We start from the raw sequence: 21,391 nt of genomic DNA, 5'->3' as shown, positions 1-21,391 counted from the left end.
GGTGCTTTCGGGTCTTAAATTTGATCATACTTAATTTTATAAATAATTCTGGTTATCATACTTCTTCTGTTTTGTGATAAAGTGTTGAGCAGCCTGACATACATTATTCTTTTGAATCTTGTTTAATTAAATTTTGGGTATATCTAGGGCCTAAAATTCTTTTTCTATCATCAGCTGTATTTTTTCTTCCACTATTAATTAGTTTAAACTCATAAATGAGCATTTTTAGCTCCAGGAAGTTTTACTGACTTTAAAAGTTTATGTTATTTCTAATCTCAACATCTGTTATGATTTCCTAAAATAATCTTGAATTTCTATATAAAAATAATGCATTAATAGTTTTCAGAGGAGCAAATACGATTCAATACTGTTAACTTCTTTTTTGGAATAATGAATAGATTTTAAGTTGTCATTGTCCTCCTGCATAACTTAACTACATTTGTTTCAAATCAGTAATGTGCACTCTAAGGAGGCATTGGATATAGTTAGTGATAGAAATATGAGTCAATATTTAATAATTATGCAATAAATATTTTTTCCAAGTTTATGCAATACTGTTTCCGACCTTGTTCTCTGTCATTTTCACTTAGCAGGAGCTCAGCATGAGAACTTTTCCATTAGGTTCAGTTCAGATAAGAGCTTCTCTTCAGTAAGTTGTTCCAAACAACATAGTCTGTTTCCCTTTCTAGGTAAATGCCAGTGGTCGTTTGTATTATTGTTTACAGGAAAAAAAAAAAGATCATTCTGTTTTAATGAGCAATGGGAGTCCTGTAGTGGGATATTTATGATATATTTAAAGATTTTTTTTTAAAATAAATTCTTAGTTATTGTGCTCAATTTTATACTTGAGGGATGCAATCTGAAAAATGTAAAAGTGAAGTAACTTTTTGTTAAGCTTTTTTTTAATTATTTGTTGAAAGTAATGTAGTAAAAGGAGATTGGATTTCTAATGCTTGTTACGTTGATGGGCAATGTTAAGAGGCTCAAACCTAGATAAATGAGCTGAGGAAGGTAAGTCCTAATGTCTCTCTAAGCAAATTGTGAAAAGATCAGTGGAATATTAACCCCTGTATACTTCTTCTCTGAGGCTCCTTGGCTTTTCACTTATTTACAAGAGCTGTATTCACACAGCATGGACTTCCAGTAAGTCAAAGAAAGATCGAGGCACCTCTGAAAAATACTTAAGCGAGAGGGTTGACTTGGAAGCTGCCATATTTAGCCAACAGGAAGTGTTAGGCCTAAGGACTTTTCTTTATTCCATTAGTGCTCTCCATTTACCAGAAATGTACCTTCATGGGGGGAAAAGCCTGCTCTTTCAGCAAAATTGAAGTAACTTAATTGCTTTGTTTCTGTACATGTGACTGTCTGTCCAGCTGGCTATCTTGTTCTTATTTGAACTTGTTAAGTCAGTCGTTCTCACTTCTCACATCTTTTTCTTTTTGTCCAGATGCTCTACCCTTTATTTGTAGTATCTTAGACAAACCAAGGAAGGTATGGAATTCACTTTAGACATCAGTTACAAGCAGTTAACTAATAACATCTGCAAAAAGTGCCCAACATTTGACTTTTATAAAGAAAAAAATCTGAGGATTATGCTACAGGCATTACATTCTTCCTTATTCTTGCCCAGAACTCTCTGAAACAGGTCATGTGTCTTCTAGGAAATAGCACAACTACTCTACTAAGCAGTGAAATGTGAGGAAGGAGCTCCCATTTTCCTGTTTGCCAGTTTTGAGATTTACAACCTTTAAATATTCTGGACTATGGCTTATAGTTTTCTTACAGAATCTACTGAGCTACTCTCTCATGACACCACTTTCTTTGTAAGGAAGAAAGATTTAAAAGTAAAAACATTCTCCTCCACTCTCTTAATTGTTCAGTTTTATTTTTTAGGAATGCTAAATTCTATGGCTTTACACAAATACAGTCAGTCAGAACACTTTTGAAAGTGGACTTTAATTGTCAGATATTAATTACACCACTTTTGCTTCACCTTTCTTCTTTTGTTTTATAGGAAACTGAAAAAATAGCTGTTCCGCTCCCTCCAGGTAAGTGGAGCAATGATTTTTTTCCTTTAAAACACAAATTTCCATTTTATTTATTCATGATACTTCTTAGCAAGTGGTGTGTTCTACATACTAATTTCTGATTTTTAATTAAAGCAAAACTTGCGAGTCTGCCTCCACAGAAAATTGTGGAAATAAAGATAGACTCAAATGTGGGAGTTGATTAAAATTTATACTGTGCAATGCTGTATGCAAGTATTGAAAGTGTAAAAGGTGCCTTGTTCATTTTGATTCATATTTATTTGGTTGGTTGCATGAGAAAGCCATCTCTTTTAATTTTGAAGTATTTAAATTTGAAAAACAAAATTAGCTACTTTTCCTCATCTAAAGAAGCTTATCTATTCAAATTCTTGTATGGAGCCAAGCAAAACCTTACATTCAGCTCTTCAGGTAACTGTTAAGAAAATGTTATTCTTTACTGTGGCAAATATATTCAGTCCACTTGACTTTACTTTGAAAAAGTGTGCACCTCACGTAGAACTCTTAAAATTGAAAAGACTTTGAAAACTTTTGACCTTTCCCTTTTTTTTTTGCTTGCTTCCTATTGTAAAATGAAGCTTTAAAGTAGAATCTTAAAACTTTTATGCTACCTAAACGGATTACACACTATGATGAGACCTGCAGAAAAGCTTACTAAGAGTTAATAATTCTGTATACAGTAGGAGTTTGTATTTTGTCTTGAAAAGGGGCACAATCCTGCATCAAATGTAGAGAATAAAAGGAAATGTTGAATAGACATGATCAGTCTTGAGGAAATGCAAACATCCGTAGGAAAATACATCACTGATACTGTTTAAGTATTTTTGTAGTGTACAGACCCAGGGGAGACTTGATGCTGATAGACTGCTATAATTCTGATTTTTCAATGGCCTAATACAATTTTTGTCCAACTTTCTCATTTGTTCAAACCAGAATGTACAGATGTTTCTTGAGTTGGAGCCACATGCGAGTGATCAGTCCAGCTGCAGAACTGGGTTTGCATTACATATAAGCAGTAGTAGATAAATCAGCTGCTGCTGTAGCTGGCAGAGTGTCAGGTTGTCCTCTATGGACTGTCCAGTTTTGGGGGGTGACACACTTGTGAGAATGTGCATCTCTTATTGTTTGCTGGCCAGTAGAGGAAGACTGAAATTGAAAAGTTTTAAGGGTTGTTGGTTGTTTTTTTGTTGTTGTTGATTGGTTGGGTTTTTTGTATTTTTATAGTTGTCCATCTGTTTTGTGTTCAGGAGGGCAGTTTCTGTATTGCTACAGTGCTTAGAGTAAGTGATTACAAGGTAAGACTGCGCAGCCCATGGGCAGGTTAGTGCAGAGAGGTCTTTTGGTATACAGCATGCTTTGTACACGTGAAGTGTTCAGAAGCTTTAGCTACAAGTCTGATGAAACTTCACTAGGTGTGTGTGAAGAATTCTTTTTTTTCTCAGCAAATTTGGAGAAATTATACATTTTAAACAGATACTTAAATATTTAATAGAAAAAAAAATTGAAATGACGTGTCAGTTTTGTTTTCCATGCTCTTGTATGTAGGGAATTAAGAGGAAACAGAAGAACCTTTGCCACTAAAATAAGTGAACAAGACATTGCTTAAATCAGTGTATGATTCTATTCCTTTAAAAATTGTCTACAGGAAGGTATTTTAAAAGCTAGCATCAGAGTATGTAGTAATAGTTTCCAGAAAGTATACCTAAGATGTTTAATTAAAATCTTACAAAAATATATAAATGATTGTTGAAGCTATTTTTGTAGCACATTTAGATAAATTTTTGTAGCACATTTAGATAAATTTTTGTAGCACATTTAGATAAATTTTTGTAGCACATTTAGATAAATGTTAGTGTGACATTTCATAGAAACATCTTTATTTTTCAAATAAGCACACTGTCCTAAATACTAGCAAATTGCTTGCAAACCTATTTTTAAGTCTCTGTATTATATGCATTTTTAAATATGTATATGTACTTATTTAGGTATTTTATTGTATCATTTGCTTTCAAAAAGTGATAAAAGAGGCTTATGACATTTTAAATAGGAGTCATGTGAAAGTATTTTACCTTTGCGTTAAATATGGAGCAAACGAACACCAAAAAAGTGAGAGTACTTCCTGATTTAAATACGAAAGTTTATTATACTGCTGAGATTATTTCATGGTTTTCCCATGTTCAACTCTGATCCTGTTTCTCAGTGTTGTTCAAAAGGATTCCGTGTGTGAGTTCCTTTATGCTACTGAAAGAAATTTAGGATTGAAAGTCTTAGAGAAGAAAGTTGCAGTTCAGTGGACTGTAGTAAGAATAATTTCACTGACCTAGTCAGTTTATCTGAAGAGATGAGTTAAGGCTGGAGTGTCACTTTCAGATTGGATTGCTCCAGGAACCATCTTTTTCTATGGGACAAAGTGTTTGCTATTGCTTGGGTAACAATCCAAGGTGGCTATAATTCATCTGGATTAGCAGTTTACGTATTTTATTCCGCATTTGGTTGGGTGAGTAACATTTTTGTCCAGATGGCATTTAAGTTACTCTGGTTTTCAGGGGAAGAATATTTTCTAAATTCTCCTTTCTTACTGTGATACTCTCTCTTAGAGCAGTCAATCTCCAATAGCCTTTTGGAATCAAGAGTGGCAATCGCAAACTTCTCTTCTAAAAATATGCCTTCTTTGTGTTAGTCTTGTTATTCCCATCAGGCTACAAGCAATACAGAAGGAAAAGAAGAGGCAAAGAATGGACTTTGTTTGTTCTCCCTAGCAGCAACAGTTTTAGTTGGTGGGCTGTAAAGTTAACCCCTCAAAGTCTTCTAAAGCTGTCAGAACATTACCCAAGTTTGAATTGTCTTTTGCTGTCGTTCACCTTGGTTTCTAGCTATGATGTCTTTATGGTGTACTTCAACTTTCAAAGTTACTTTAGATTGCTCAGAATTTCATCCACTCAAATTTTTAGTATCTCCAAGGATGGAGATTCCATGGCCTCCCTGGGCAACCTGTTCCAGTGTTCAGCTGCCCTCACTCTGTGACAGGTTTTTGTTGTTTTTTTCTTTTTTTTTAATTTCGCACCCCTCCCCGCCCCGCCTTATACTTGTTCTTAACTTTCTCAGTGTGACTTTTGAATGTTGGATTTCATCCTTTTGTTTTACACTACCCAGAGTCTGGATCTGTCTTCTCTGTAGCAATATATTAGGTGCTGTAAAACAGCAAGTAGATCCTTCCTTAGCCTTCCTTCTTGATGCTGAACAAACTTTACTTCCTGATATTCCTCTTGTATGTAATAGTCCAGCCTAACTGTTTTGGTGGGGCTCCTGCTGGTTTCTCTCCAGTATGTCATCTGTTTTGAGGGGCTCAGAACTGGACACAGCACTCCATCTGTGGCCTCATGAGTGCCAGATAAAGGAAAATAATCACTTCTCTTAATGTGGTTGCTGTGCTCTTGCTAATTGAGCCCAGTAGAATGTTAGCTTTCGATGCTGGAAGCAACGTGGTGCTGAATTGTGTTCAGTTTGCTGTCCACAAGGAGTTACAGATTCTGCCCCAAAGCTGCTTGACAGCCAGTTGGCCCTCAGCCTGCACCATTGCGTGGAGTTATTTCATTCTATGTGCAAGCTTTGCATTTGTCTTTGTAATAGGTAAATACAATCCTTACTAATTTGGTTACACTAACAAATGTGAGCCCTTTGTTTTCCCATCCCATCAGATCCAGTTTCTGTTTAGATTTACAATGCCCAAGGTCTTGCTGGAATGCATGAGTGAACTTTTCTCTTTTAAGTGCATAAATTTCAATGCTTCGGGATACTTTTTTTTTCCTCAAGGCATTACCTCACAAAATTCCTTATGGCCTGCAGTTGAATATATTACAAAGATCAGGAAATGAATTTATCTCCAACGTTTTTCCAGTAAGTTTGCCAGGAGGACACTACTTCTTTCTCTTTTGCAAGGACTGATTTTTAGTCTATAAATCAGGCATTCAAAATTCTCAGGATTCACAGACCAAAACATGTAACTAGATAATAGCTTCCTATGCAAATACATGTTTTGGTATTATTCCTTTAAAAGAGAAAAGGAGTAGACTTGAAAAATTAGTTTTTACAGCTTATGACCTAAGATAAATACTAGCAGTATGGATGGAGTGGATTTTGTGGCTGATACTATGCACTTGTCAAAGACTGACAACAAGCTATAGTAACAGAGTGGAAAAAGTGCCCCGCATGCACTTTTGTTAATCAAAGTCTTCATCGTATGGATAAAACCCACGCCCTAGAATTGTTTCTGACACCTTCAGACATTTGTGATACAAATATAACTCTTCTGTTTATAGTATATATACAGATGTGCATGTTGTAGCCATATATAACTATATGGTGTCCCATCATCAAGATTTAACCAAGCCAATTCCTTTTGAGATCTAAAGGAGACTGACTTCGTTAGTTTTGAACTTGCCTTTTTAAAAAAATTGACTGTTGCATAGCTGAACAAGGATAATAAGCTCATGGGATAGCTTTTAAGTGTCTATTGAAGTTCTAGATAATATAAGAATGTAATCCTAAAGCTGCATTGATAAGGGCCTTATTTTTTACGTTGAAGCCTTAGTCATGGATATTCAGACTTGCCCATAACCTTGTTAATACTCTTTATTGGTGACAGTACCAAGTTCATAGTTTGAACAGTTTGAGAAATATTTCATCTATTGAGAAACTTGAGACAGGTTACGAACTCTTAGGAAAGAACAGCGGAACAATCTCCATCCCTGATTTGCTTTGGCATCCTTTCTTTGGGACATAAATGTTTCCTTGAGTTGTTAGTGCCAAAGACTAAAGTTTCTGGCAGGCATTCATCTCTTCTTGGCTTACGATCTCAGGTCAGTTTCCTTATTCTGTTGAATATATATATTTAGAAATGACCCTTTGGAATCTCCTCAGTTCCATGCTTTCCTTCTTTGCTATTTGATGCCTGTGACCAAGGACACTGGGGTCTCTTCTCCTTGAAGTAGTATCCAAAAAAGTCTATACAGTGTTTTTTTACTGTACAGGCAAAGGGAAAAGGATCTGCTAACTTGTTCCTTACAGATCTCTGAGGTATTAAGTCTTAAATTATTTGCTTACACTTACTTGATCTGTCTTGTGTCTATAGTGTACCAGAAATCTACATTCTCAGGATGGTTTCAGGAGCCTTGCAACTTTTCATGATCTTTAATCACGTCTATATTCATCTTTCTTTGCTTCATCAAGCTAAGCAGTATTCAGAACTAACATTGTTAGATCTCCGTACAAATACTCATATTTAAAGATTAATGTGTTTCCTCCAGGACAAAGCCGCAGAAGGGTTGAGAATGCTTGTCATCTCCTGGCTAATTAGCTACTTTGATACATTCATCCTTCCCCCCCGCTCCTCCCCACCCTGTTACTTGACCTTCAAATGAGGTAACTTTAGTGTTGAGATTAGTTACTCACTACTGGGTTTAGTGATGTGACAACAATATCTTGATTTTATATGTTCGTTGTACCAGAACTTTATTATTTTTGTCATTGATGTCACAGCATCCACAAACTAGTCTTATGCATTGTTCGGCACAGGTTGGCTTACTCCCGTCTCTGTCCCTCTTTCCCTTGCTGAAGCAGAGTGATGCTACCTTGCGACGTTTGTTCTGTGCTTGCGGGATGAGAGAGTAGAAGCATGTCTCTCTGTCAGAGAGAGGGCATAAGTAATGAGAGAATGTATTGGAGTAAACTGTTTGTTTGAAAACCTGTTGTGTTTCCTGGGTGAATAGTGGCCATTACATCATTTATCTTTGCAAAATCATGTATTATTACGTGTTTAACATGCATAGTAATTAATATCTTCTTTCAGTTACAGTTCATTGCCATGAAAAGGAGGATATGATAGTTTGCCATATGAAACAGGTTTATATGTGAAATCTGCCAGGTATGTGTATTAGTATGTGTGGTGAGTATGCGAGATAGCACAAAATAGAATTAATATCTATTACTTCTTTCTTAAATATTTTTTAGCCTATTGGTAATTTAGTTGTATAGCTCAAACATTACCAAAGTATGTGTTTTTGTAGTTAAATTTGTAACAGTTTACATAAAGGGCTATCTGCTGACTTGTCTTTAAAGGTGAGCTTTAAAATTTATAAAAAGACTAAGGAATCAACCACTTTTTCTCATCTATTGGCACTGTATCCTTCACTACTTGACGTTGTCTGCTGCTTTGTTATTTTTTTAGTTGTGGAAATTGGATCATCGCTACAATGTATTTTTATTTCAGTAACAAGTTATCTTACTGTTGGTTCAGATACTTTTTGCAATTAGTCATGTTACATATGAATACTTGACTTTCTGATTGAGATGTATGTTCAAAACCTACTATGCCCCTATGGGGTTTTGTGTACCTTCCTCACAGAGCTTGGAATCCAGACTCTGTTTGAATCCCGGGTATCTAGCTTCTTAATGTAGCCAGAAGGCAGAAATTCTTGCTCATGGGATATTAAAATATCTTGTGGATGCTGATGTATTGATAATTTGTTGCAATATTTGTAAGAGTTATTCCATTCTCTTTTTAATACAGGTAGCACAACGACCTGTGGAATATGAGTGATGACAAACCCTTTTTATGCACTGCCCCTGGATGTGGCCAGGTAACGGTCTGATTCAAGTTATTAACATTGATTGAATAAAAGTAAAACAGTGAAAGATATTTCTAGGGATCAAAAAAAAAGGAGATTTGTGATAATTGGTAGAAAGTATCTACGTTTTGCTGAAAAGCAGATGACAGCAAGAATTTTTAGCATCCATAGAAGAAAAAAAAATAATTAAGTTACCCTTTCTGTGCTGAAAACAATTTCATTTGTTAACCCTGCTTTATTTGCTTTCGTTTAAAAAAAAAGATCAAGGAACATCCTAATTTGTATTGGGTAACCTGTATTTTTCAGCTATTTCAATGTTAGTGGGGAGCTTATTGTGAAGCTTGCTTATCATTAATCTTCACAACTCTGGTAACTGCAATATTTAATGGCATAATTTTTGTTTATGTATATTTTGTATATAGGAATATGCTAACAGTGTGCATGCCACACAATGTATTTCAATTCCTATTGTAGTTTTAATGTATTGTCTTAAATAGCATTAGTAGATGAAGAGCTGAATGTGAGCAGAACAGTAAAAATATTACTGAGTGTTTTAGTAGATGATTGCTTAAAATGAAACTGTCTTAACACTTTTAGTAACCTAAAATAAATGAATTTGCATTATCTGCTGCATGAGATTGACATACCTGCATCCTTTATATGGAATTAGTTTCTTAAACAAGCTGATTTTTTTCATTATATTAATGCATTTGGGTTTTTTATTTTTAAGTTCAAAATATTTTCATTTTTATTCTGAAAACTTAGCTTTTATGATGAATGACAACATTAATGTTACGATAATTGAGCCTTCTTTATTTAAAGCAGGAAAGGACTAAGATTTCTTATTGTGTCTAATATGTTCAGAGACATCAGCAGTAACACAAGGGGATTACCTTCTTCTAAGCAGCATGTTTGCTCCTATCCTGTTTGAATCTCATTTTGATATAAGCTCTGTCAGAAGTGTTTTGGCAACTAAATCTCTCAGAAGACACATCATGATGCTACAGCAAACCTTGATTCCAGTGAAAGAGAACAGAGAAGTTCATATCCCTGAGAATGCGCAAGGCTTCTCCAGATGCCAGCTCATACTATAGAATAGAGAGATGGAGTCGGGATGTGGAGATCCTGTTCCTCCGAAGGAGCTTGTCCATCACACAGTGGGGACAAAAAGATGTACTTAAGTGTCTTAGTGTGATAGAACACCAAGGTTTCTGACTTAGGCTGTATCTAGACATAAGGCACATATGGAGAGCTGGGTATTTGGAAACCTTGGCAACAGAGTTCTAACAAAAAAAGTGCCTGGCCTGTATCACCCTGTCTTCAGTGATCCTGCATCTTTAATTTGCTTCTTAGCTCCACACGTACATGTCCTTTCTCACAGAAATATTCTGGATGAATGTACTCTGAGGTCAGCTAGGCTTTCTGTATTGTTTTCTGAGAGATGACACTTGGTGTGTATCTGTTACAAGATATATGTGGAGTGACTTGTATTGTTGAGGAATATTCAGAAACATAATTTGTGACTCAAAAGTTCACAAAAAAAAGTAAGAATTTGAATGTTTTGTAAAATGTGTTCTTTTTAGGAAACCTGCATCTTGGGAAACGTTTTCTTAGATTATCTCAATTGAAACACGTAACTTTACCCACAATTACAGATACATAGCAAACTTAAAGTTAGTAAAAATAATAATATCTGTTTTACAGCACCTAGTTTTTCTGCTTACTGCTTTTTTAATAGAATGTAAATTCTGCAAATTTTGCGGAAAATATACTTGAAACTAGCATAGTGCTGAAAATTTGAGAGATTTAAAATGCTGATAAGTTTAGTTTGTTCACACATTTCAGTTGTCTGAGGTCACATTGTTCCATTGTTCCGTTCTATCTGCCTCTTATTTTGTAGAGTAAATGGTCAGGGGCGGAAGCTATACTTCATTTTGTTTTCATGCTGTTAAATAAAGGTGAAGTCTGTGTTTGTGATCACAGATCTGTTCTCACTATTGTGATAATACACACAATACAGAAATCAAGTATTGGTAATCAATTACTAAACATTGTTAAGATCCATTAGCGTAGTAAATGGCTGTTTGCTAATGGTTTATGAAGTCTGCAGCACTCTGAAATTTTATCTTGGACTTTGGGTGAATGCAGGTACTTACACTCCCATTTCCCTAATATCAATATTATTTAGTTACTGTGAACAGCATTTGAGTTCTATAATATTTCTGCTTGGTATTCTTGACCAAGGAATAATGTGTATCTGCCTAAGAGGGTTTTCTGTTGATGTGGTAATGAGAGTTTTAAATGTTGTAAAAATTACTTTCTGTAGAACTGCATTTGCTTTGTTCGCATTCAAAATTACAACTATTTCTTAAAACTTTCTGCTACAGCGTTTTACCAATGAGGATCATTTGGCTGTCCATAAACATAAACATGAGATGACACTGAAATTTGGTCCGGCTCGTAATGATAGTGTCATTGTGGCTGGTTAGTATATTCTTTTATAACTAGTTTATTCACTTTTCTGCTGGAATGGGCATCCATTTTATGTATTTTCTGTACATAATGCATAGACTTATGTTAAGACAATATGAAACATTTTCTTCACTGTAGTTGTCTGCAATGTGTGCTTAGGCAGTATTTGCATATGTAATTAGCTTTTATGAGAATTTGAAGCCAGTATTATTATCCATAAGTGACTTTTATTTGGATGTGATATATAATCTAAATATTTTTCAACTGATGATTCTTTAATGGTTAAATTATGTAATAAGCATTCAGTAAAAACACACACTAATAGAGGGTATGCCTAACAGGATCTGTAACTAAATTAAACTGTGTTTAAGTAGTTTTAATTATTTGTTGATATGACTTGTCTCTTAAATTTTGTGGTGTTTTTTACTTACTATGGTGACATTAGAAGAATGACTTGCTAATTATTATTCTTTAAATCATGTCGTAGATACATAAGAATAGACATTTTTTGTTTTAATTTTAGCTTAAATTCAAAATACTTTTACTGTATTTCCACCTCTGAACTCATGGCATATTCTTGGTCAGTTGTAACTAAATTTTGTTTGTCTAGGATCGCAAGTAATCACCAATGGATGACTGATTGCATTATAAATTTTAAAGTTCTTGAATGAAGATAGTACATGCTAATTATTCTGAAGTTAAAGTCAGACTGGTTTTTTTCAGTGGTGGAACAGCCTAAATGAACTTAACAAAGGCTTTCAGACATTTCCGATTTTTTTTTTTTTTTTTTTTTTTCCTTATAAGTGGCTTATTTGTCAGGACAAACAGACAGAAAAAAAAAAGTTACTTTTAAACCAGCGGTTATACATTTTAAAATTCTAAATGTTGTCCTCGGCAACAGGGAGACCTGTCAAGTAACCAGGTGTTTGAGAACAAAACCATGGCAGTGTCTGTCTCTTTACAGCCACATTCCAGTGTATGAACTGTTAGTCGTAAAAGCCAGCTTACATTAGTAAGATGCACGTAATACCACTTGACAATATTTTAAATGCAGGTAACTTTGTAGTAAATGTGGTTAATTTTGACCTGGTCGTAATAGTGAAATAAGGGGAATTTATATGGTAGCAAAAACTTTCTTGAAAGATTTTTCTTGAAACTGCTTCATGCAGTAGTCAACCAGATGCCAGAAATCCTATGATTCCAGATGACTATGCAGGCATCGTAGGACTCAAATACGATCTTGTGTCCAGTATCACACTTCCTTATAGAAGTTCCATGCTCTTGAAAGTAATCACTACTGTTTTCACAATACGAGAAGAAAGAAGCAAACTGTCTGTGAGCTGTGCACTTTTTTTTTTCTTTTTTCCTTAATTAAAGCCTCCATGTAGGCCTTATCTCCATTTGAAAACAGAGCGTGCTTACTCACTGAAGTGATCTGCTATGCTATTCTAGGCACTTGAGAATAGCGCTCTCTGGTTTCTGGACACAGACAGAAGAATGCTTTGATAGCCTCCCAACACTGTAAGGAGCTTACTGGTTTGCAAACTTCAGTTGCTTGTCTCCAGCAGGTGGAGTGTGCCTGCTGGTTGGCCTCCGGCAAGACAGAAGGGAGCCTGCTTGCAAGGCATGAGAGCGCTCTTAACCACGTCATCTCTTTCTGTTTGCTTTTATTCTGAAAGATATTTTCAATAAGTAGGTTCATAAATGGTATTTTAAAAATAAAACTGTGGGCTTTTTATACACTTCATTTCAGATCAGACACCAACACCAACTCGATTCTTGAAGAACTGTGAAGAAGTAGGCTTATTCAATGAATTAGCAAGTCCTTTTGAAAATGAGTTTAAAAAGGCTTCTGAAGATGACATTAAGAAAGTACGTTCAAATCTTTTTCCTTCTTAGAGTTTCTACTTTTTTTTTTTCATATCAGAAATTCTGTTTAAAAAAGCAAACTTTAGATTTATATATTATTGCCTTTTAAACTATACCAGTAATCATTTGCCAGCTGCTTACATGTGTTGTATGGAGAGAATACAAATGTAAAATTACTCTTCTGAAGGTTAGTTTGCCTGATTAATTTTGCATAGTTAGCATGGATAATGGAACACATCGACTTTGTCTTAGTTCTTTAAGTATCTGGTCTAGATCTATTGGAGTTAATCATTAGCTTTGACTGAAATTTCATTAGGCCCTGAATAAGTAAAAAGTAAGTCTGAAAAATAAAGTTTTTGCAGAAGGAAAAACGTGTGAAAGAAACCCATGTGAAAAGAATAGTATGTAAATGCTGATTATTTTGATTAGTTTTAAAATACCAGTGTTATTCTAAGAATCAATAGTCACGATAATGAGAGTTAAATACAGACTAAATTTAAAGAAGTGTCAGGAATTTGGTTATAATTATATTCACTATGTGTTGAAATCCTTTTGCCTAGAAATTATTGATCACAACCTAAACATCTACTTTTTAAAATATATAGATTGAAATACAAGAAAAATTTGGACTGTATGTGTTTATTAGCATAATGTTTTTATGAGGAACTTCCCATACATATAAATGTGGTTTCTAATATTTATTTTAGTACTTCCCAGTCATAACTGGTTAGGGGCATAAACATTTAAACACTTCTGCAAATGAAAAATTTTCTTCAATGTCCTCTTTGCCATTGGTTGATTACCTGGCTGACTTCCATAAGAAGTGATAAAAAAATATATTTTTATACTCGTGTATACAGATTTTGCAGAATCAGTATCTGTGTTTTCTTTGTTTCAGTAGATTTTAATAGGTACTTGTGAATAGGATGGGTTGTTATCCATTCCTGACAAAGCCTCACCCTTGCTTTGTTACTGCAACTATATCAAATCATTATTTTTAAAAAATTTGTTTTAACTGGTGTATGCTAACTATTCTTAGAACACTACACATGGTAATACCAATTCTGGATTTACTAAGAAACTATTTTCTGTGTAATTCACCACTGCCTTGGAGGAGGTTATGGGTATTGCAAAATATTTTAAACATTTCAACAATTTATTTAATTGATACTAATTTTCCAAGCTGCCCTCTGTGTTGGTGAACATACATAAGCCATCATGGCAAGGAGTGGAAAATTTTACCATAGTAGCACACTTATTTAGGGGATTGATAATTTAGTATTTTTCTGTAATATTTCATATTCAGATGTGGTATGAAAAGAGATTCCACTTTTAACAGTCTTCCCTCCCTGTTAGTAATATATTCCACAGGAAAACTAGGAATTGAGTTGAGAAAAGCATCTGGAAGAAAGTAAATAGAAGATGAGCTTCAGGGGAAGTTTCTTCTGAAAGTATTTGGATAGCAGACTAGACAGGAGTATAGGTTTTCAAATCTATAGTGTTGCGTCAAATATTTTTGTAACTTAATTTCTTTGTGGCATTTCAGATGTCCTGGTGGATTTTATCTCTGTAGTAGTATAAAACTTGCTTTTTCAGTAATTATTTGTTGCAATAAGTTTGAAATTATTTGTCCAAAGTAGCTTTCTTAATCTGGAAATGTAGTTGGGATTTTGTGCTTTGTGGTATGTGGTACAATAATTTATAGAAGACTAATACCTTCTTTTAACTGTAATTTTTAAGTGTAGCACAGTCCTTCCTCAGCTATAATTTTCCTGTGACACTTGGGAAAGGAAAACTTTAAGAATGTTTTTAGTTCTCAAGAAGAAAATACTTAGTCTAGCATTGGTGTTGAAAGACAAAGTATTACTGAAGGTTGGTGTTTGTGCAGATGCTGGAAAAATAGTCTTGACTAGTAATGCATCTGCATCAAGATCTTCCAGACATCAGCACCTCTCTGTTGTTACAAGGCTGATACTTGTCTTTAGTTGTTTACATTTTCTTGCATATTTTAATTTTTGGACATTGAGTAATTTTGTTTTACTCTGTTGCTCTTAGATGCCTCTAGATCTGTCTCCTCTTGCAACACCAATTATAAGAAATAAAATTGAAGAACCTTCCGTTGTAGAGACAACTCATCAAGATAGTCCTTTACCTCATCCAGAGTCTACTACCAGTGATGAAAAGGTCAGAACCTTTTTTTTTTCCGTATTTGAACTTTATTTTTCAATCTTCAGATAATCTGTAAATTTATTGTACATGATAATAGTCACACTACTTAGCTCATTGAAAGGAATAGAATTTTCCTGTGGATACATACTTTAGTTAGCTTTGCTCACCGCAATTATTTCTTTGTCTCACAATGGCCATCTAGTAAAGCTAGAAAGGAAATCAAATCTAATATTCATGCTATGTTAGAAAAGGCTGAAGAAGCTCTTTATTCTGTTTTGTGCATCATCATTCATTAAAAAAGCAAAGAAATTTCAGTTTCTTTGTTTCTTTTTTTAAATAATGTAAACAGTTTGCAATTCTTCTTGTGTACATTTTTATGTGTATCCTGTTTTACTATAAATTGTTTTGTAGAACTGCAGAGGATGTTCTACAGAAATCTATAGGGATGAATGGGCTGTCTTTCAAAGCTAAGCACCAGATAATTTTGGTTCAAATTTTATACTCTTTAAGCTATAGCAATATGTTTAAAAGTGGTGATCTCAGCCATTTGCTTGTTTAGTGTTTACAAGAATACTCATAGAAGACTGAGGTATTGTCTGTCACTAGAGGATGTTGCAGTCAAATCAGTTCTAGAACTACTGCTCTAAAGAAGAAATAAATGGTTTCATAGTCATGATAACTTTGATAGGTTCTCTTGAACAACACGAAGCAAAATCAGTGAAATGAATTAATTATTTCTGTTCCTACTTCAATAAATAAAAATATTAGGAGCAGAACATAATAAAGCAATATGATTGTTCTAGTCAATCTTTTTTCTATGTGCATCTTCGGTGGCTAGTTTGCATTTGAGGGGCTTAGCAACTTTATTCCCCAAAATCAGAAGGACATTTTAGGATCACAGGGTAATTCAGGTTGGAAAGGACTGCAGGATTTCCTGTTCCAACTTTCTCCTCAAAGTGAGGGTTAGCTCTGAGATGAGACCAAGTTACTCAGGGCTTTACACAGTGTGGTCTTGAATCCTCTGAGGAGGGAGGCTGCACAACCTCTCACTGCAACCTATGGCAATGCCAGGCTGTGCTTGTGGTGAAAGTCTTTTTCTTTGGATCCAGTCTGAACCTCTCTGGTTTCAACTTGCACATATTCTTTTATCCTGCCAGCAGGCACCGATGTGAGAAGAGCCTTAAGTGTGTGACAGAAATTTGAGAGAGTTTCAATTCAGATTTATCTTTACAAAGCTTCACTGAGTTTTCTTAGAAAGGATGAGTAACCGTAGGTACTCAGGGCAATCATTAGTTTCAAAAATAGTAAAAGTAGCTTAAGGAAATACACGTAAAAAGCTACTTAGATTAAGCAAATCTTAAGTCTTCTTTCTTTAATTTGTTCTTTATTTCAGAAGTTAGTTTGTTTTTTTTTCACTGCGAATACTTATTCTAAGTACTCTAATTTTGGCAGGAGATAATATTAATGTCTTTGTACAGTAGTGGTTCAGTATCTCATTAGCATCATTACAAGTGAAAATTATATCTCAGTGCTTGGCAGTACTTATAAACTTGTCTCATTCATGATGTAATTTCAGTGTTGTCACTGTTAACAGTGCTGAAGTGAAAAGCTGCTGCTGCTGCTCAATGCTGTTCTGATGTCTGATTGTAGAGACAAGCTGAGCAAGGATGAGGGTGCTGCTTGGAGTGTGCTGCTGCTGAATGTGGCCTGCAGAAGTTGAGAAATGTGAGCAGAGTGTTGCTGTTTTCTCAGTTAGATTTTTGTATTCTCCTTCTATAGATGTATTGAAGGAGGGAAGGGTTTTTTTAGGGCATAGCTGATTTTAAAATATATATGCCACTGTAACTATTTCATTGGCTGAATATATTTTAGTAGCCTTAAATGATTACAGCCTGTTAATGTATGTGCAAGAGAGTTCTAATTTTCCTTGTAGCTGTCAAAAGAATTTCTTACAGACTCTTAAAGAACTATACTTAACTCTTTTCCTAGTTTTCTGAGAGGTCCCTGAGTTCTAATAGGATTCAGTAAGAACTGATATTGTGTTTTGAATAGACCAAGATATTATTAGAAGTATATAAAGCCTTTTAGCCCTAAAATAATAAGCAAATGAAACCTGATTTATTCTTTGAGAGCTTTCAAACTCATTATAATTTCTTATTAACAGTATTTTAAAGGGTGACCCTCAATAGTTTCACGAGTTGCTTAGTTATTGTCAGATAGCTAATTGCCTAACTTAATTATTTTTAAACCACTTGTTTTCTTATAGTAATAATCAATTACAGCATTAGTTCTGGCCATCTACATTTCTATATAAAAAACTCGGTCTGTTCATTGATAGCATTGGGAAGTTATTGCATTATATTTGCTTTTAGATATAAAATACTTGCAAATATACATCTCTGAAAACACTTCTGTAGATAAAGTAACTGTCTTCTGTAAAATATTTTCCAATTCAGTGGGTTTTATTTTCAAGAATAAAAGAGTTGGAGAGGTACTTTCAATAAGTCTCTAATATTTCTGAATAGACTTAAACTTTTTTCTTGTAAAGGTAAGACCACTTTGGCTTAATCTCATAATTGCAAATTCATCTCTATTTTTCTTGTTCTTTATCAGAATATATTTACAGACTATATTATTTCAGACAAAAATTTATACTTTGTTAGCTCAATGCTTTGATAACCAATTAGTATCTTCTGTCAGTTAGTCTAAGAAGTAAAGAGGAAGCTGAAAATACTTGATTTTCAACTGTATAAACACACTCGTCAGTAAATGTGTTATTCCTTTAATGGCTGAGGGTTGTTTCTGATCTTTTAAATGAAGCACAAATGCTGTCTTTAGTAACACACAGAATTAATTGTGTGCATGTGAGTTTTCTGTTTTCAGAATTTTATAGATTTATTTCAGAGTTTTATACATTAATCTTCTGACCATTGCTGAAACCTGGTTTCCGTAGAGTACTTTGTCTAAAACTTGAAAATTACCGTTTTCCTAGTAGGGGATCAAGCCAGAGAGAGACCCAGTTTTACAGTCACTATTTATTAGAACGCTTGTTAATTAAGCTGCTGTTGCTAATAGCCAATAAGTAATTACAGAGTACCATAACTTACTCACCCATACCTAGTTACCTGGTTTCAGCAACAGTTGGGAGGCCAATCCTAGCTGCTTGCTCAGAGGTGGAAGGTTGTGCTGACATGTCAGCACCTTCTAGGTAGGTGTAGAGAAAGTGTTCAAGGTCAGGTTGGATGGGGCTCTGAACAGCCTGCTCCAGTGAAAGATGTCCCTGCCCATGGCAGAAGAGGTGGACTGGATGATCTTCAAAAGTTGCTTCCAACTCCAACCATTCTGTGATTCTATGAAAGCCCTTCAAAGGGTCCATTCTTTCCTCAAGTATATATATATAATCCTGTAGTCTATGTTTGCGTATAACAACCACTGTGATTTTGGATCTTGTCTGAATTGTACAGCATGGTCGTGCTAGCATACAGATTCAGCTGGTGTTCTAAGTTAATGAATCGTTGCAAGATCAACAGGGCTGGTTTTCTGTGGAGCTTATCTGTTCTTGGGAGACTTTCACCCACTGCCTCTCAGTAGTTCCCTTCTTGGCTTTCTGTATTTTGGTAGTTTTTTTTCTCCGTGAGCACACAGAGGTACTTAGAGAAGCCACTGGCACAAACCTGTACAGAAGGGGCTGTTATGGCATTACTGTTGTTGAGAATGTGTGAATATCTGGTTAGTTTACCTTTTTTGTATTAAAGCTATATGTATAGCCCCATGGCTGCTGTTAGCTGACTGTCTTTTTCCCTTTTTTAATGGAAATTATAATTACTTTGCTATAGCTATTTATTCTGTGTTGTTCATACATCTGAATTTACATTTTTACATATACTTTTTTACATGTGTCGTTGCCACGTATGAAGATGTTTGAGGTAAAAGGAAGAACAAGAAAAAGAGCTCTTACGCCTCTATTGGCTGTTAGGGGCAAAGATGAGTGTTCCTGTGTCAGATCCCTGCAATGGGAATGGACTTTGTAGTGCCTTCTTGCTCATAGTAACAAGACAGGTAATAGTGGCAAATATCAGGCAGGAAAGGGTGAAGCTGAAACAAGTGAAGAATGACACAGTATTAATTTCTGAATTGGCCACTGCCAAGAGATTATCAAGGCAAGTATTCTCCCCTTATGCCTTCCTCTAATTTCCCACAGTCAAGCAGTTCAGTATCCTTTGATTTCCCTATGGCTCTTCTCATTGAAAAAGAGCTGTATAGCTGTTACACCAAATTCCTTATTTGCAAAGGAGTGTTTAATCCTTTCCGAAGACCATGCATTAGTCAACTCGTCTCAATTTTTTTTTTTTTTTCTGTTTCTGCAATTCCATACTGAATGTTTTCTTCTTTTGACTGAATGCTTATCTGTAATTCCTAGGTACTGTGTTCAAATATTATAACATTTAAAAATACACCAGATTGATACTAAAGAAAAAAATCTTTCTTTCCTCAATACAGCTCACTGTTATTCTCAAAAAAAAAATCTCATTCACTGTAAATAGTCTTTCAGATCACTTGGGGAAAAGCCTGACTGAACTAACGAACCCTGATGACAAATCTAGTCTCTGAGCTTTTGAAAGGAGAAAATGTCATAATCTAAAATCCTTTATTTTTTAAAGCCTATAGTTTGCCAACCCACTTACAGTTCTATGAAGTGCTCAGAGGAGCACAAACATTTTGCAGTGGATAGATAAAAAGAAAAACAATTTGTAAGACAGCTGAGATCTTACTACTTAAAGCTTTGTGGATGAATTTTAAAAACTTAAGCTTAATTCAGAGCAAATGGTAGTCAGTGTAGCCCATATGACACAGGTACGAGATGTTCTCTTTGAATTACGGTTTGACAGTGGAGCAACTAAAGACTACTGATCTTAAGAGTGTAGTTTTATGTGCCATTGATGGCAGTAGCTAGTGTCAAAAGAGTAAACAACTTGCAAAAATACTGTCTGAAGGTAAATCTGAAGTGTGACAATATAAAGGATTTCCTGAGAAGGAAGACATTGTTTACAATAAGACATTTCTGGGGTTTCAGAAACAGCAAGTGCAGGTACTACATTCTAATTGGTCATGTACTTTACCTGATTGCTAAGCTAAGAACTGTTGTCAATTCTGTCTACTATTTACTTGCAACTAAGGAAATATTTCAGTTCTCAAACAATCTCTTCTGCATCGGGATACACATGTATTTTGCAAAGCAAAATGTAACATTCCAAGTATTTTTAACTTAGTAGCACTCTAGTTAAGAGAAGTACATCAGTAAGGGATGAAGCCTTAAAAAAAAAAATTTTTTTTCCTTCTTACTGACCATAAACTCTTGTTTCTCCTGTTTAAATCCAAACAATGGACTGAAACTGAAACGTACGTAAGGACACCATAAAATGTTTTCCTTATTCAGAGTGTAGGTAGACATGATGGTGCTGATAGCACCATGGGTTTCTTGGCAAAGAAGACCTAATAACCTGAGCAAAACTGAATTATAAGTAATAGTAGCATTAGCATAAATTGAGCTGGGGATTTGTCGTAAAACTAAAATCACTGTTGTTGGAACAATTTCATTTGAATGGTTTAAATGATTCATCCAAAGGGGATTTTTAAAAAATGTTTTTAATTGTGTAACTGATTCTACTTGGATAATGTTATAGAAATTCTGATTTGTTCCATCAAACTGTGTTCATTTAATAGTCAAAGTTAATGGTCTATAGTTGTATTTTACAAATCGATTAATCTTTGTTTTTCCTCAGGAAGTGTCACTGCAGCAGACTGCACAGCCTACATCAACAATAGTTCGTCCAGCATCGCTACAGGTTCCTAATGTACTGCTTACGAGTTCTGACTCAAGTGTTATTATTCAGCAGGCAATACCATCACCGACTTCTAGTACTGTTATTACCCAGGCTCCATCCTCTAACAGACCAATAGTGTAAGTTACATAAGTCTTAGTAAACATTTTCTTACAAAATCTTACAATCTGTCTTGTTCACTTAAGTTACTGTTTCTGCAGTTAATGTACAAATTTGAGATGCTTTGGTGTAATGTGGGGGTTTAGTACATATGAAACATACAACTTGCACTACATGTGAAATGTAATTCCATGTTCTCCACATCACTAAGTTCATATTTTTGATGTCCAGATAAATATTACATTACAACTGTAAACAAACAAACCAA

At 34.8% G+C, this 21,391-nt stretch overlaps 1 protein-coding gene across 5 annotated transcripts in view; it reads left to right on the top strand.

Annotated features, from left to right (window-relative positions):
- The window catches only part of ATF2 (activating transcription factor 2), a 47,032-nt gene that overhangs the window by 1,936 nt on the left and 23,705 nt on the right, over positions 1–21,391 (top strand). For 2 of the 5 annotated variants that reach the window (XM_086750602.1, XM_086750598.1), the window contains exons 2-8: positions 2,015–2,048; positions 7,894–7,968; positions 8,614–8,683; positions 11,059–11,155; positions 12,897–13,015; positions 15,068–15,196; positions 20,965–21,143. In XM_086750602.1, coding sequence (XP_086606728.1) covers positions 8,636–8,683; positions 11,059–11,155; positions 12,897–13,015; positions 15,068–15,196; positions 20,965–21,143 — 572 coding nt within the window. In that variant the 5' untranslated portion in view covers positions 2,015–2,048; positions 7,894–7,968; positions 8,614–8,635. Of the gene's footprint in view, positions 1–2,014; positions 2,049–7,351; positions 7,467–7,893; positions 7,969–8,613; positions 8,684–11,058; positions 11,156–12,896; positions 13,016–15,067; positions 15,197–20,964; positions 21,144–21,391 lie in introns of all 5 variants that reach the window. The other 3 variants (XM_086750599.1, XM_086750601.1, XM_086750600.1) reach the window with 3 other exon arrangements.

Source organism: Chlamydotis macqueenii, chromosome 6 (genome assembly GCF_036417535.1).
Source record: "Chlamydotis macqueenii isolate bChlMac1 chromosome 6, bChlMac1.mat, whole genome shotgun sequence".
Lineage (NCBI taxonomy): Eukaryota > Metazoa > Chordata > Aves > Otidiformes > Otididae > Chlamydotis > Chlamydotis macqueenii.
The sequence above is the reverse complement of the archived record's forward strand: the minus strand, read 5'-3'. Positions and strand labels throughout refer to the sequence as shown.